The following is a 14,858-nucleotide window of genomic DNA, read 5'->3' as shown; positions in this document are numbered from 1 at the left end:
TTTATTGATTTAAAAACAAACAAATACCAAGGGGTGCCTAGCCAAGGTTCCAGACTCCCCTGCCATAAATTACAGAACCAAATAAAATACAGCAGCCTGTAGAACATCAAACTTCCTTTCTTCATACAAATCTGACTAACCTCCAAAGCCCATCTCCACAGCAGGCCCATAGGGTAAATTGATAAGAGAAAATAGATATAGAAGAGAAGGACCCACAACCACCAATGATAATCTTTCTGTGGCATATGCCCACTGGATCAGAACAAATAGCCCTGCTCTGCTCCAGAAGAAGGTGAAATTTCCTGAAAAAAGGGATGCTGATATCCCAGAGAGTTTAATGCACTGGAGAAGAATATCAGCACAGCCATTTATTTAACTCAGGCGAAAAACCTTTGAGGTTAATGCTTAACTTTTTACCTAGGGAACAAAAACTGCATTAGCAACTTAAATGCTACAAAATTCAGAAATCCACATGAAGGTTCTTGATGGAAAATGCTAATGACCATTACATATAAAAAGCCCCTCTTACCTATTAAACCGTGTCACATGTTCATTACAGATAGATTTCTGGAGAACTCATAGATTTACCATTCCTTTAGCAAATAAAAAAGTAACATTTTGGGTAAGCAAAACAACAGCAGCAATAACTGTGTGCTATCCATCCTTTGAGGACTGCTACTGATGTAAGATTGTGATACTTTGGGTAAGTTTATTGTGCTTTCACAATGAATTTTGATAACTGGGCAATAACTTCTCAGTGTTGGGTCTGATTGGGTCTGGGGCAGAGAGGTATGTCCATTGCCACTCTGCTCTGAGGTTTCCATCAACAGAAGGGCATCTCCAGAGCCTCCACAGAAGACCCATATGTGGGAGCTGCTGAGGAGATGCATTGCATTGGCTACCCCGGTCATACTCCCATCCCACACTTTGCTGTCCACCTTTGGGCCTACTCTGTCCCCAGGCAGCGTGTGTCGCCATTTTTTGTTGCCTCTGCCTTTTCCCTGGGAGACTTTCTGCTGCCTGGGGCCCAGGCTGTGAGACATTGAAACAAAGCAATGATAGAATGTGGGAAGTTTCCAAGAGAAAAGTTGATCATCTTTATTCTCCAGTAGGGGCCCTCTGTTATCTTTCATCATATTGAGACTGCCAGGTGCAGAGAGTGATAAATAAACACATTTTGTTTAACACCTTGTGGGCTGGGCTAAAGGTATTCTTTCAGGAACCTTGTGAACCTTCTTTATATCTGAGCATGTTGCCTTCCTCTGATTTAATCTGGAATTTGTTTGATGAACGTGACAGTCTTTTGTCTCTGAGAATCTGAAGCCATGATTGGGCACGAGGGGCGGGGTGAAGGAGGACATAGAGGGAAGAAAAGAGACTTCGGTGCTCTGGTTTATTGCTTGCTCTGTGTTATACCTAATTCAGCTGTGACAAAGAAGATGCCCCTAGAAAGGCAACAGCTACCAGATTGCACTTTTCAGTGCAAAATAATTTACTTCTATTTTTGAAAAAGGAACATGCTAGTATCCTGCATTTAAAAAGACTGGTTTAGTCACACAGCAGTTCTGTGGCAAACATAAATGAAATGGAACGTCTTAGGACAAAACTCCAGGAGAAGCAGAGAGAACCCATGACTGAGTCCTGTGAATGCTTTCTCTTGCTTGTTTGCTTGTCTTTCAAATACCTCTTTCACCCTTTGCATCTTCCAGAGCTGGGAGAGCGCCCTCAATGTGTGGAGTGGCCTTGTTTACACTGGCACTTTTTAAAAACCTCTCTCACCACTGCACTTCTACACGTGGTAGCAATGGTGGGAGAGTAGTGTGGTTAGCCATCATTAGATTTGATTGGAACAGGAGTGGACAACACGGTGGTATTAACACCAGCTACCTCTCTACACTAATGCTGCCACCAATGAAATCACACCAGGGTTCATATACTGTTGGAGTATTTTTAGAAAATTGCTAGTGTGGACACAACCTCCGATATCCGAAGTGTAAATCACTTCTCCAAGTGTTCTCTGCCTTTAATAGATTTCCCAAGTTATCATGAGTGAGTACTGGCAAAACTCAGAAGACCAGGATCCCTTCCAGGGATTTGTATGAAATTCTTAGCTACTACACACAATGCTAAGTTTAACATCTCTAGACGGTGTCATCACTGGCTTGATTTCCAGCATGCAAACTGAATGGGAAAAAGTCTGCAATCCTACTTAATTCCACCAGAATTCTGTCTTGCTGTCTGCCTGGAGTTGGAGAAGAGAAATAGAAGCAATCTGAACACTTGTTCTCATAAGTTCCTTTGGGTCATTCTGTTGGAGAGTATGTCCCCAAAGTCTGATAGTTCACTTTCTCCCTCTTTTAAAAAAAAAAAAACTTCCGTCTTCCTTCTCCATCCAGCGAGGACTCTGCTAGTGCCTGGCAAAGCAGATTGACACCAACACCTGCGTGGGGCAAAGTCAACATAGACATTACCCCACAATGCAGCCTCTTATCTTTTCAAAAACTAGGTTCATTCTCTGGGCTGCTCCTGCTTTGCAGATTCCCTTGAGCAGCACCACACAGGCCAAGGAGTTGTCTGAGATCCATGCTTGCCTGTCTCTTTTTATACTTGGAGATTGCTTCTGTCTAAATGAGCGGCTGGGAAGCTCACCAAAACAGAAAAGGACAACAGAAGCCACAGCTGGTTTTGGCTCTGGGAAGCAAGAAGGGAGCTGATGGTTTCTGCTTTGAATTAAAGCAGCCTCACCCTGACCACAATCTTCCTGAGTTATAGAAGTGTAAAGTATGGGGAAATGGCCTGAGATTGCTTTTTCCAAATCTCTTTTACTGCTCAGTGAGTAACCCTCTTTCACAGTACTCTGACCCTCTGAGCTGTTCAACATCTGATTTGATCATTCTCCAGTCAGACTTTCAGCCACTCTCTATGCACACATTTCAATGCACTCGGGGCTTTCCCAGACAAATGCCTTTTGTACTGCAGAAACGGAGCACTGACACTGCAAGGGATGTTGCATGTACTATGCACACCAGCCTGGGTTGGTAATGCCTTTAGTAGATTTAGACTTTTAATTTTATTTCACAAATTTGGCACAAAGCACAGGAAAATCATTACTGAGATTGTGCCACAAAAAAACACCACTCTAATAGACCGAAGCTGCCCAAATCTGCCTGGGCATCATATATTGGTGGATCAAGAGACTAGAGAGTCTCAGCAGACATCCCAAAGCAGTCTGTCACCACCTCCTCACACTTCAGATAACCTGCAGGCTGTCGTTATTTGAAAAGAGTGGTGCATCCACTGGTCAAATAGTAGGATTCCACATGAAGCAAAATGCCACCTTCCAGTTCCCTTGGCTGCTTTGTAATGCAGAGGCATAGTGGAGCATTCTCTGTGCTCAAAGTTTCTTCAGTTACCAAGGAGGTGATTTTTTCAAAAGCAAGGAGCCCTGGCCCAACGTTGTTCCTCCTGAAGTTGATGGTAATTGATGTCTGTGGGTGAAGAGTCCTTTTGAATGAGTGCTTTTGAATACCCCACCTAAAACTTCTAAAGTTTCTGAAGTGGCTACAGGTTCATTTACTTCTCAGAAAGTGCAGATCTAATTGAGCAGATGTCAGCAAGGCCCTGGGCCACTTTGAGTAAATATTTGGAAGCTTTATTTTCAGGAAGAAACCTTTAAGTATGAGCAATACCTTTTATTATCAAAACCAGAAGTGTTATGGGTCAGAGACTGCTGTGGGAATTGATTCTTCAGAAGAGAGAGGTTCCATCTGTCTGGGTTACCTGAAAAGAGGAGATTTGGTCAGACCTTCAGCTGGGGCATCAACTTGGTTGACTCCAGTGGAGCTATGCTGTTGTACACCAGCTGAGGATCTACCCTGAGAGTTTTCCAGTAGTTTGTCACCAATACAAACTATGTTTCAGGAAGTGAGATTCATGTATATTGTTACAATTTATGGCTTTTATTTCTTGTGGATAGTTAAATAATATCACAGGGCCTGATACTCCGAATCAATGTTTATCATCACAGTTTGTATTCTTTGACCCAGAAAAGAATAGCAGATATGCAATCTTTCTTTGGAACCTTGCATCAAGGTTTTTGTTTCTAAGAAAACACACTATTCTTAACTACAGCCATGTTAAGGAATGTTGAGGAAAAGAAATTCCAGATGTGTTGGAATCCATGCCGTGGGCTGTGATGCTCTTGTTGTAATTAGTGCTGAAGGAGAGAAGAGGAGTTAGTTGTACAAATGCCATTCCTTCTGTTGAGAGGAATTGTATCATTCTCACGAGCTGCTCAAAGGAAATGGACAAAGACTCATAAATTCCCGGGACCCCTTGTAATGGCCGTCTGCTTTTCAAGGAGTCTTGCAATAACTTGCAGGACTGGGCAATAATGAAGTCAGAGAGTGCAGCCAATAATGCCTGCTATTAGCATCATTCTAGAGGCTGGACACGTTTTATCTGTGGAGTCATTCTGAGGGAATAACAGTGGAGTCCCATGTTGCAATGGTTACAATTAGTGCTCAGAGTATAACCACACTGTAAAGTGGAACTATGAATGAGACATACAAGCGAGGTCCTAATCCTGCAATAGGATCCACTAAGGTGAACAGTCCAATTGCAGGAGCTAGACCATGACTGCTATTTATGTGGGCAGGGGCAGAGATGTCATGATGCTTGCTACAGAGTTGAATATAAAAGCTAAAGAACAGAATTGCTTTATAACTCAAGTAGACATTATTTTAATAAGAATCTTCCAGGCATAAGAATATTTCAGAATTTCTATTTTCCAGTTTAAAGAGCAATATATTAAAATAGCTCTTTTATGAGAGGCCCTGAAAGTGTTTCTAAGTTTGGGGTTGTTTTTTTTTGTTCTGTTTTGTTTTTGGGGTGTTTTTTTTTTTGTTTTAAAATTTCCAGTGCAGTATTTGTAATAAATCAAACAGCTCCATTTTAAAACTGTAATCCACAAAACTGGAAACTGTAGCTCCTTTTAACAGAGTGCAGAAATAAAATAAAAACTGGTCTGTAAAAGCTGCAGTTTGATCTCTAGAATAAGTCAAAGGTTTCTGTGTTCATCCAAGAAGGAAAAAACCTATGTCAGAGTGAGCTGATTCCAAATGGAAGATCTTGTCTGTAACTCGGTGGTGGTGGGAAGTTTTTGTTCAGCTGTGTTAGTGCTGTTTCATCAGTGAACTGTGGTTCCTCCTGTCATTGAGTCCCTCTCCGTGGTAGTGAGGATATGAATTAGGTAGCATATGGCACAAGCGATAGCCTTGGACGTGTGCACTAACTACCCTCTAAACTATGAAAAGGAGGTGTTGAGGAGGATGGAAAGGGAAAGTAGGAAGTAAATCAAGGCCTTCTCCAGTGAGTATAGAACCATGCTCTGTGACGTAGAGAGGAGAGGAGTGATGGTCTTGTGTTTAAGGCACTAAACTGGGACGCAGAAGATCTGGATTCAAGTCCTGGTTATGCCACAGACATCCTGCCTGACCTTGGGCAAGTTCCTTAATCATTTCGTGTCTCAGTTCTCCAGCTATGAAATGCAGATAGTAATACTTCCTTTCCTCTACCCTTTATCTGCCTTGTCTGTTTAGACAGTACGCTCTTCAGGGCGGGGACTGTCTCTTACTGAAGAGAAACCTTGCTAGAACCTTCTAGCAACCTGTCTAAGCTTCAGTTCAGTCCTGGCTAACATGGCTCTGCTTCCATGCTTCCAGTGTGGACACGTTTTTTAAGAATAAATGAAAAGAGCCATTGATGAGGACTACAGCAGGCAGGGGCCTAAACTGAGCTTTTTCTGAAAACCTTCCCAAAGTGGCTGTGGTATGAGCAGCTCCACTAGTGCTCGCGGCGGTGGGAGCAAGAACTGGCTGCTGATGCTCTTGCTGCTGTGTCACCTTGGCCTTCTCAGAGTGGGGTGAAACAACAGAGTGGCTAAAGAAAGCTTCTAGCTGGACTACATTAAAGTTCCCACCATTGAAGAGTGGGATATTTTCAGTGTACTCAGGGCCACCATTATAAACTTCTACCCCAGATCAAATGGTCGTGTGTAAAACCCCTTCCAGACACACCATTACTATTGGGTGTAAAATGTCATGGATAAAACTTGGCAAAACATTTAAAAGCCTTGATAGCATTAAATTACTCCATTGAAATACAGTTTGGGAAATCACCAGTTACACTAAGCCAACTCCACACCTGTAGGGAGTGTGACATTTTTAAGTAATGTCCATACATGTTGCAGATGAACAATCTTTGATCACGGATGTGACAAAATACATTGACTTTTTAAAATTAGTTGTAGTCACATAATGGCATAAACAATATCCTTCTATTTAAGAAAATCTCTCTCTTCTTGCATAGTTCAGCATGGTACTTAAGTAGCAATTTTCATGTGACATACAAATATTTTTGTCTGGGAAAAAAATTATGAATACTCCTGCTTTGTTTCTGAAAGGAATATTAATATTTTTTAAAAGTAGACTTAAATACCATGTTTTTAGTCCTTGGGACAGTGGAAAGAAAATGTACTTTCAATTAAAGACAACTTTTTTCCCTATAGTTGTTTTTTAAAAGCTCATACGTGCAAGTGTATATATGGGTGGGGTTGACCTAACTCTGCTCCCGGTGGTGGCTGAGTGCTTTTTCCAAATTCCATACAAACAGTAGGTTGTATTGTCAATAATACTGTTTACATTTTATTTGTAAACAAAACCTGTCACTAAAGTTGTACTTGTGCTTTGCATTATGAAAAATAGATATTGTTTAGTAGTAACTTACATGAAAATCCAAGGAAATTTCTATGGCATTTATCACTCCTCAGTTAGGCTGTTTCATGACATGTACCAAAGGAAATGATGGAGACCATAAAATGTGGCATGTATTACTTTCTGATGACATCTGATGAACTGAGGTCTTAACACTTCAATGCTGTATGAGTTAATCTTGTTTGGTTTGAGTCTCACTCGTTAAAACCTGTTGTTATGAAAAGAGGAATCTGCTTTTCTTAAACCCATTTCTTTATTTGTAAAATATTCTGCTCCACCACAGTATGGGCTAAGCTTTGTAGAGTAACCTCATTGCTGTAACCCTGACACAGTTTTGTTGTTCCCCAGCCCTGTTGTACCATGTTTAGAATTATGTGTATTGTGAAGCACCTTGCAAAATAATGCATTTGGGCTCTGTCATCATGATGTGGGAGATTGCCAATGGGATTTGTGCTCCTACATCCTTCATGCCCTTTTCGAACGTCTCCGCGGATAGCAAAAAAAAATGCTAAAACCCTGGGTATCTGCAGTAACCACAGTGGGGTGTGTTGGGTCGTTGATTGTCACAAATAACTAAAGATTTTATGAAATCCGTAACCGAAGGCATGAATTTATGCTAGATACCAGCCCTCAGATGAGACCTTAATCTCATGCCCACCTACATACAGTCTGTAGGTATCTGATATAACCCCACACCTGCTTGCATTCATGCTTACAGAAGGGAGAATGAAGTGACGTGTCCGTTGAAATTAACATCTGTACTGTATGTTTGCCCTAGGGCGTGCTGGAGAGCTTTCTGGGCACAGCAGTCACTGGAGCGGTCTTTTGCCTTTTTGCTGGTCAGCCACTCACAATTCTGAGCAGCACAGGACCTGTCCTTGTCTTTGAAAGACTCCTGTTTAATTTCAGCAAGTAAGTAAAGGGGGAGAGGAGTGTTGCCAGTGCTAATACAATGTTAGCTGGGAATGAGATTTTTAAAGGGGGGAATTAAGTGCATTGAAATTGAACATTTACTTGTGTGAGGGTGAGAGAGCTGTAAAATGGGGGCTAGAATTTTCCAAGGTGCCCATAGAGTTCCACTGAGATTTGGGTGCCTAACTCCCTTTTGTTCCTTTGTTAATCTCAGCCAGCGTCCGATTACAAGAGACATTTTGCCGAGCTATAATGAACTGGACAAGATGGCAGTGCATGGTATTATTGACTATAGTGGAACTAGAGTGGTTGGTACAGTGGGCTTCCTTAATCGCTCTGTTGCTCAGAAAGATGAGCAGATTTCTCCATACGATAAAGGCAGAATCCCATTCCATGAATTTGGTGGCAAAAGTCTCATTGACTTCACTGGCAGCAGAATTTGCCATTAAACTGGTGGTCCATTGAAAGTGACTATTTATATATAAAAATAAAAGTATCCCTGGCATGCACAGATATTGTCACCAAATCCCCTGGATGGGATTTTGTTGCATTAAATAGCTTTGTTTTATCTACTCTGAATTCAAATAGGGCTTTTTCTGTGAAATGTTTAGGTGCTACCCTAATATAAATAATAAAGTCCACAACCAGATTTACACCCCTTTGTGTTAGGTACTGGACCAACACAGAATTTTCATTTGCTATTCCAATAAATAATACCAGTAGCATGACATATTGGGAGATTGCTGTTCTAAAGTAATCAGGAGTACACTTCCTTACTGTTAATATTACCTGCTGCACTGTTGACATTTTTGATGCCATACAAAATGGGAGTGTGTTAAGTTAAACAGAACCAACCAAACCACATCTGTTTCATCTCCCCATAAAGAAAGAACCCACAATATTATGTATTGTTAAAGATCTGAATTTCAAAGTACAAAGACATTCAGTGTTAAGAAAATAGTGGGTTCCCTCCCAAAGCCATTTGTAATGTGGGACAGCTGTTTAACTGATTGTAGTTATACATGGAAAAGGCCTAATAGATTTTTAAACTGAACATGGCTGTAGATTGCAATAAGAAAGGAGGCATAAAGTGAGGTGTCTAGGTAGCTAAAGCGTAATTTCATTACTTCCTTCATTATATCGAGGTTTCTAGGGAAATTAACCTTTGTGGATTTTGAGTAATCTCGCTTGATAATTCTAGCTATTTTCTGGAGGCTATTTTAATTAAGATGATCTAATATGTCTCTCTTCTACACAACCTAGAAAATATTAAACATGTTTGTATATGCTTTTGAGATATAGTAATGCTGCCATGCAAAAATATATTTGTGATCTATCTACGGAGTTCTGTATGATGTTCATTTAGAAGTGGGATGAATCCACTTGATTTCATCATTAACCTTACCACATTTGTGGTGTTGTGACTGTGTCTGAAAATAATATGATACAATTTAAATGAGGGCCTCAAAGCACGGCATGATCTCAGAGTCTGTCTCATCACATTTAGCAGTATTTCAGAATCATTAGTGTTTGAAGCATGTATGATCACCCACTGTTTTCAGCCTCTGTGAGACAGAGAGCCAGATATATTTCAGCACAGTGAGAAGTTTAGTAAAACATAGTGTCCATTCACCCTTTTGTGAGTTCAGCCATCAACTTTTGTTCTTTCCTGCAGTAACTTTCCCCAAAGCTTAGTAGTATACAACTGTGCAGTCATACAGAAATCATTAGTGCAGGGATCCCATGTGTTTCTATAATACAAGCACTATTGTATGTGTTAAAATTCATAATCCGTTAAATTACCTCCCCAAACTCTTTTTGTTATCGAAAGCTTGTTCTCCTAAGTCCTTGGTTCTTACACACCACAGATTTAGGGCTGGTCTACGCTAGAAGCTGATGCACCAGTGCAGCTGTGCTGCTGTAGCGTGTCTGGTGGAGACGCTCCCTGCCGATGGGAGAGCGCTCCCGTCAGCATACGAAAACCACCTCCATGAGAGGTGGTGGCTATGTCAGTAGGAGAAGCTTTCCAGCCGACCTGGCGCTGTGCACACCGGTGCTTAGGGTGGCATAACTTACATTGCTCGGGGGGTGGCTTATTCGCATCCCTGCGCAACGGAGGTTATACTAACACAACCTGTAGTGTAGACAGGCCCTTAGTTGTGGTGCTTCCTGCTGAGGCACTGAAACACCAAGTTTATTTTGTAGGGGGAGGAGGAGAAAATCCACGTTCCTTTGAAAAAGGGTCATAGATAAAATCCATAGCTATTTCTGAAGCTGCCAGTTTCTTCCCTGCCTGGCAGTGTGAGAGGAGCTCAGGTGACAGAGCCAGGTCAGCAGGAAAACCAGTGGATGCTCTGCCTGGGAGCTGGGCGCCAAACATAAGCGGAGTGCTCCCTGCACATCCTTTTCTACAGGGGGAAACTCCCCTCTCCCCCCCACCTCCACCCCGGATTCCCTCTATCCACTGTGGGTCTCCTGCCTCTCTCCCTCATACAGCCCAGCCCTGCCAAGAGGAGAGAGGAGATTAATCCTGCGGCCCATCTCTTTATCTTCCTGGAGCATAGGCAGCAAGATGCAGGAGAGACTGGTGTGTGTGTCGAGAAATAGATTAGATGGGCAAAAGCAACTCCTTTGGACCTCTGTAGGAGGAGGAGAAGGGCATCCTCTCCTTTCTCTTTCACTGGTGTAAATTAGGACAACACTTTTTGGTGTCACAACATGCCTCTAGCCTAGATGATCTGATCCAAATCCAGGTACTGTGAGCAGCAGGAATAAATAGGAGGTACAAAATATTGCTCTTTTTCCCTTAAAGAGGAGGTGGTTTTCAAACTTACTGTGACTAAAATCTTTTGGTGTGTAGTAGTGGGATTTATGGAGAGCCACTGCCACGTGACAATTGCAGTCATACGCTGACTTTTCAGTACTTCATTTCAGTTCTTCCTGCTCACAAGAACATCCTGTATAGTGGCAACAAAATTAGAAAGAATTCCATGGACCGATGCACAGAAAGTTCAAAAGTCCTTTGTGGAAACCACGGATCTACTCCAAACAGGCATAAATATCAGCAGGCCTTCCCAAAAGATTTATAGAAGGCAGTGTGATCAAGGTCTTAATCTACAGAAAATGTCTGCATGGTTGCTTTCTATGGAGATATCTGAATTAGATGATATTTCATTTTATGAAATAAGTTTCTCTCTTCTCCCCCAAAACCCACTGTGATTAATCAAGTAAACATTAGAAAACTGGTGTGAATAAGTCAATTGGTGGCATGAAGTAAAACAGATTTAAAGGAGGAAAAACATCAGAAATGTGTCCCTTTTCAGTAATGGGGCCAGATAAGTACCTCAGTATCTGAGCCCCTCATAATCTTTAATGTATTATCTGTCCCTAAGGGTACAGCAGCACGGAGGTGTAATTCCCAGCTCCGGTAGAAGTACATATGCTAGCGCCTAAGAATAGCTGTGTGGCTGCAGCAGCTTGCTGGAGTAGTGGACCCAGAGGATTGAGCAGAATTGCACTTGGGAAGCTAGCCATAACTGCGGTGGCCACGCTGTTATTTTTTAGGTGCTAGCTGGGAATTATATCTCCCAGCTGCTGTGCAGACATACCCTTAGTGACTTGCCCAAGGTCCCACAGGAAGTCTGTGGCAGAGCAGCGAATTGAACCCAGGTCTCCTGAGTCCCAGCCTAGTGCTCTGACCACTGGGCCATTCGCCTTCTCTATACGTAGTCTCCAAAGACACCACTATAGCACATTCTCTGTAGTTGGCTGCTCTTTGCTAGCCCTTCAGTTGCCCCTTTTTGCCTGTAGAGAGAGACATGGACTCGTGCTCTGAGCAGAGGACCAGGAGCCAGGAAATCCTGGGTTCTTATCTGTGCTAATTTTCAGGATTGCTGAGCACCAGTAGCTCAAGCTGAAGTCAGTGAGAGGCTGCAGGCGGCTCTGAATATCTGGCTCCTAACCTCTCTCTGTCTTGGTCCCCCCCATCTATAAAATGGTGATGAGGGTAAAGTTTACCTCACAGGGGTGCTGTGAGGGACAATTAATTAATCATGGTAAAGTGCACTATGCTTATTGTTGGCGGAGTTTATGAGGCCCTGTGTTTAACTTGTTGGTACTTCTCTGGCTGTGAGCCCCAGGCATGGAGTGGGAGAATGGTATGCAGGGAGGGGAATTTGCAGGGGACACTGAGCCCAGGTTTATGGTATAGGGGTGTGGGTACAGGGAGTCCCTGAAATAGAGAGGGGTGGGGGACTGGCACACAGGGAGCTTGTGGGGGTGGACATTGGAGGGACACAAGGAGCCCCAGTGTATGCAGTGAGCTTGGCTGCAGAAGCTGGTGTGTGATGCCCAAGCGGTGCTGGAGGGCTGGCGTGTGATGAGGAGGGCTGGGGCTGTATATGCCATGTTCTGTTCAGACTATGCTGGGGAATTCTGTGCTATGATTGTGGGACTTTGGTTACGATTTACGTGCATTCACCCCACAAGGGCTATTTGCCCTTAGAAAGGCTCTGGGGACTATTTCTGGGGACTCTGAAGCAGGGAAACCAAGGCAGGGAAACTGCCTGTCATGCTATGGCCTGCTGCAAGGGGACATGCCAGTCAGGCCTACCCTATAACTATTCCCTTGTGTCCGTCATCTGGTGTTGAAAACCATTCAGCTACTAGTGTAGATATGAGGAAAAGGCATTTTCAACACGGTTACACAAAGTATAATGATGGTCTATCCACATAGGGGAAACCTTCTAAAGGGTAGAACCCAATGCAGCTAGGTCCATAGAGACCCCGTTCTTCCAGGACTCTTGCAGTCTTACAATAATGGAGTAGAGGAGACAAAACTGTTTAACATTAGCAGCTAACCTGTTTTCACCATGAGTATTGCAGAGTCCAGCGGGGCCCTGTTGCTGACAGTCGGTGTCAGCAATCGGTCATTTTCTTAGCCTACACAGGTCCTAGAGATTAGCTTGACAGTGATCTAGTAATTTCCCCATTCCCTTCACTTTGAAAGTATCTTCTCGTAATGCTGCCCTAGACTGTTCTTTTAGGGTTCTGGGCTATATGTGAAGTGAGTCCTGCATTCCTAAGGAGTCCCTGAGTAGAGCTCCTTTCTTCAAACGACACGAAAAGATTTTTACCTGTGTTAGAGGCAAGCTGAGTTTTTAAATCCCCTTTTTGAGATCCTCTCAGTTGCACTTCTCTGGTGCAAGTTCCACTACCGTCACCCCTTAGACTGGGTCGGTGTGTTTGGTACCTGTAAGTCCAGCAGCTGTTCCAAGTGACTCGGAAACAGCTTCTTCAAAACAAAGTGTTATTTTATTCACCCAAAGGCACGTAGCAAGGAGAGGGATAAAACAACAGAAGGCCTTTGCCTGGATCTTACCTAAACTTTATTCTTTTCTTGCAAGTTTTGCATAAGTTTCACTCAGTCCAGACCCCTGTGCTCCTGGCCTGGGAGAATCAGACAGCCTCTGTAGCAGTCTCTCTCTCTCTTTGTCAGAGACTCATCTCTAGCTGCTGCGTGCTCACCTCCTCCCTTTCTCAGCTAGGGTTTTTAATGGTTTAGGGCCTCTTTGATCCTAGGCTCTGGGAAAAATTAACCTCCTGCCTCGCTGGAGCCCAGTGGGTGGACATTTCCCAATTAATAGCTCCCCCGTTGTTTCCTTTAAGATTTTGGCAGGAACTTATCTTTGTTGTTGTTTTTGTTTCCTATTTGCTTCCTCCTAATAGCCTCTTTTGATTAATTCCATGCAGTTAGGCAGGATAATATTAAACAGGTACACTGAGGTGTCTATGATAGTCATAACAAATACTATATATAACTCCTTTGTTCCCCACAATTTGCAAGCCCTGAGTTCAGACTTGTGTATTTCTTCTTTCGATAATATGATTGATTTTTAAAGGAGGGCAGGTCCTGCATTCCCTTCGCTGCTGCATGGGAAACTCTGAATCCTGATCTTGATATTTATCAGGGAAGTTAATTTGCAATTGGTTTTCTAAGATATGTTGTAAACTTTGGGCCTGATGGTCAGCTGGTATAAACTGATGTCAGTGGAGTGACACTGATTTTCACTAGTTGGAGGATTGACCTTTTACGCCTCCGTTTATATTTTCTCATTGATCTTCTGCAGTGCTAAACCATGTTATTTATTCTAAAAAGCACTTAAGGTCACCTGTAATATACAGCAATGGAGGTTGAAGCAAAACTGAACAACCCTAGATGTTCAATTGATAACTCAGCTGTTAAACTAAACCCCATCATTATCACTGGCTAAAAAAATACAGAGCCTACTGGTTTAAGTGTTACAGGAATTACTGCTTTTTATATACCCTAATAAACTCAGCTCTTAAAATCCATACATTTCCCAGTTTCACTTTGGGAAGTTCTCTAACCCTTTATGGAATTATCCAGCCTCTAGTATTTTTTTCCTCATTGTCACCTATTTTAAAACACTTGTTTTGCAGAGACCATGGGTTTGATTACTTGGAGTTCCGTCTCTGGATTGGCTTGTGGTCAGCCCTCCAGTGTCTCATTCTGGTTGCTACTGATGCCAGTTTCCTGGTCAAATACTTCACCCGCTTCACAGAAGAGGGATTTTCCTCCCTGATCAGCTTCATCTTCATTTATGATGCTTTCAAGAAGATGATCAAATTAGCAGACTATTACCCAATCAATTCCAATTTTAAAGTGGACGATATCACAGTTTACTCCTGTGTCTGCATGCCACCAAAGCCAGGTAAGAGAATACCATATTAGCTCATTGACTTTCAAATATAGGCTCTCACTTGTGCACTGTCTTTCTGTCACGCTATCACTGTGACATCTAATTTAACTGTTAAATTCACCCTATGCAGATGAAACTAACACAGAGGGCTGAGCACCATGTAAGTTCCAGTAAAGCCCTCTATTGAGGCTTTAAGCGGCACATAGGTCTTGTGAATTGCACCCTAAGTGCTGATCTAAAATTCTCTCTAGGCCTGGCATCTGAGGGCCATCATGTACATCATTACCAAAAAGGGGAGGTGGTCTCCTGTGTTCTCATTCCTTCACACATCCTTAGTTTTGAATGACATTTCTCTAAAAGCCTGGGAAAGGACAGAAAGCGATCATTACATCAACAGGCTGGGGACACACAGTCTCTGTATACACGGCACCTTTCTTCCAAAGTGCAGGGG

The 14,858-nt window shown here is 42.6% G+C and overlaps 1 protein-coding gene across 7 annotated transcripts in view; it reads left to right on the top strand.

Annotated features, from left to right (window-relative positions):
- Positions 1-14,858, top strand: part of SLC4A4 (solute carrier family 4 member 4) — a 268,875-nt gene that overhangs the window by 190,155 nt on the left and 63,862 nt on the right. For all 7 annotated transcript variants that reach the window (XM_073340388.2, XM_073340382.2, XM_073340384.1 and 4 more), the window contains 2 exons: positions 7,552-7,685; positions 14,148-14,419. In XM_073340388.2, coding sequence (XP_073196489.1) covers positions 7,552-7,685; positions 14,148-14,419 — 406 coding nt within the window. The remainder of the gene's footprint in view (positions 1-7,551; positions 7,686-14,147; positions 14,420-14,858) is intronic.

The sequence above is a fragment of the Lepidochelys kempii genome, chromosome 4 (genome assembly GCF_965140285.1).
Source record: "Lepidochelys kempii isolate rLepKem1 chromosome 4, rLepKem1.hap1, whole genome shotgun sequence".
NCBI classification, from domain to species: Eukaryota; Metazoa; Chordata; order Testudines; family Cheloniidae; genus Lepidochelys; species Lepidochelys kempii.
This window is presented reverse-complemented; position numbering and strand designations above follow the sequence as displayed.